This window comes from Lactuca serriola, chromosome 8, assembly GCF_051521515.1.
Source record: "Lactuca serriola cultivar US96UC23 chromosome 8, Lser_US96UC23_V15, whole genome shotgun sequence".
NCBI classification, from domain to species: domain Eukaryota; kingdom Viridiplantae; phylum Streptophyta; class Magnoliopsida; order Asterales; family Asteraceae; genus Lactuca; species Lactuca serriola.
In genome coordinates this window covers 284,315,671-284,318,273 of record NC_136415.1, presented here as the reverse complement: position 1 = coordinate 284,318,273, position 2,603 = coordinate 284,315,671, and the positions used below count along the sequence as shown (strand labels likewise).

Genomic DNA, 2,603 nt, shown 5'->3' with positions numbered 1-2,603 from the left:
TATGCAAAATCTTATTATTAGACTGTATTGCCTGCTCAGAAGCTAACTTTCCATATACCATGTGAGGTTCTCTGTCAATTTCTTCTTGAGACAAGGGAATAGCAGTGTAATTATGATTGAAGGGGGGGGGGGGTACACTCTCAAATCCTAGTCCAACTTTTATCTGATTACCATGAGTGATATCTCTCCAGTGCATCTGTCAATTTCTTCTCGATCATTTTTGCAATTGTTTCACTTGAACCATCGTATTTTTTAAAATTAAGTTCACCATTTTCAAAACGATTTTTCAATGTGTCAAGTTTCGCGGTTACAGCAGCAAATTTTCTTTTGAGATGATCATAGTTCTCTCATTTGTGGCTGTAATCCTCTTGCAATTTCTTAAAGTCCTTTGTTTTATTTTCTAATTGAGTCTTTAAGGGCTTTTGATTTTTTCTAAGTGTGTATCCCTCATATTTCAGGTCCTCGTTATCTCTTTTGATTATTTCAATTTGATCTCTCAAGAATTTAACAGTTTTAATACAAGACTGAGAACAACCAAGTTCACTAACCTCAGGTTTGAACGGTTCTGGAGTGGTTTGCACCATGAATGCAAACTGAAGATTCATCATCTCTTCTTCTGGATCTGCCTCTATTTCTTCTTCAACTTCATCCTTGATTTGGGCAAGATGTGGTTTTTCAGGTCCCGAAATGTTTAGGGCCTGAATTTGATCTTCTCAACGAAATGATTGGGCCACCATTGCTATGTTAGCAGACTGATTGCTTGAAGATGATCCTTTGTTGTTGCTGTGGACATAAGTCACTGGCACCATGGTTCGTTCAGAGTTCTCTTTTTGATCTGGTTTTGGACATTCCCTTGCAAAATGTCCAGGTTCATGACAATTGTAACATCGCAAATTTCCTTTACTAAATCCTATTTTCTTTTCAGAATTTACACTGCAATTATTCTTTCCTGTTTTAGTGGAAAATTGCTTAGCCCTGAAAACTTCCATGGCCATTTGCCAAGTAATGTCCATGTCTTCCACATCCTCAGGATGGATCTGGTCGAGTTCTGCGAATGAGAGTTGTGGAGAGAGCTCTCCGACCACATAGGCATTGTAGCAGTTCACTAAACTAGTGGCGAGAGCCAGATTTTCTTCTTTTTCATTTGCAGATGAACCTTGAGAACCAATTCCATGAGATTGAACTGAAACATATGTAGATGACCCAACACTAGAACCAACTTGTTGAGTTAAGTTTTGAGATTGAGGGACTTGAGTTTGTTGCATTTGAGGTATGGTGTATGGTATGGTTTGATGGGTTACATACGGTTGAACTTGAGGAACATGAACTTGAGAAGTTTGATGAGTGGTAAAGCTTGAGAAGGTAGTGTTGTTGTTTTGAATTCCATGATTAGCTGTAGAGTAATAGTTGACATGGTTGATCTCTCTTTTTTTATCATCAAGATAACAAGCTTTGATGATCGCCATTGTTTCGGCTAAGCTTAATCGGTTCAGGTCTTTAGTATTTTTAATCACTGAGACATTCATATCCTAGGATTTTGGAAGAGAATTTAGCAGCTTTTTGTTGATCTCCGACCTTGTAACCATCACACCAGTGGAGCTCATTTCAGTGGTTAGTGTGATAAACCTTTGCAATTGATTTTCCAGTGTTTCTCCCAAGACATAGTTGAACATATTGGATTTTTGTCGTAGCATGTCTTGGCGACTTTGCTTCATGTCTTCGTTTCCTTCATAGACTTCTATCAGTGCTTCCCACAATGCCTTTGCTGATGTGTATTCACGAAATCCATGAGCAATCTCTGGAGACAATGCCATGGTAAGTGTAGCGAGTGCCTTTTGTTGTTCCTTCACTCTTTCAAAATCATCATCAGTGTAGTTTTCAACCTGTTTGTCAATTACAGTGCCATCTTCTAGAGTTGTTGTAATCCGAATCACACCTCTTAAAATACTTCTCCAAATTTTGAAATCTTTCATCTTGATATACTTTTCAACTCGATATTTCCATTCAGGAAATCCTTCTGCTGACAGCAATCGTGGAATTCGAGTAGTGGTTCCCATAATTGCATCCAATTCTTGATGAGAAATCATGATTTGAGATTCCATTTTTAAGACTTTGGATCTTAAATGATTGAAACTGCATACACAAGTACAAAGTACAATCGCACACACAAGTTTACACTTAACCGCACACACAGTAGTACACTCAGCAGCAAAGTCTGACCGCACACACTCAACAACACTCAAATCTTAACAGCAAACGCAACCGTACACACTCAACAACACACAAAACTTGACAGCAAATGCAACCGCACACACTCAACAACACATGAAACTTGACAGCAAACGCAACCGCACACACTCAACAGCACACCTTCAAATGTCTCAACCGCACTCCTTCAATGTCAACCGCACTCCTTCAATGAATCAACCGCACTACTTCAATGACTCAACCGCACACACTCAACATTTCAACCACACACTCAATTTTCTCAGATTTTTGATGGAATTTTGATTTCAAACTATTGAAAATAGTAACAAACAGTAGTTCCTTGATCAAATCATACAAATGTACTTCAAAAACAGTAAAATTTTGCAACCTCACAC

The 2,603-nt window shown here is 38.4% G+C and overlaps 1 protein-coding gene across 1 annotated transcript; it reads right to left on the bottom strand.

The window, feature by feature from the left end:
* Window positions 1-1,529: 1,529 nt before the first annotated feature.
* On the bottom strand, window positions 1,530-2,102 carry LOC145068139 (uncharacterized). The gene has a single exon (XM_079015118.1). It carries the CDS (start codon window positions 2,100-2,102, stop codon window positions 1,530-1,532), a length of 573 nt encoding a protein of 190 aa, XP_078871244.1.
* Window positions 2,103-2,603: the final 501 nt, after the last annotated feature.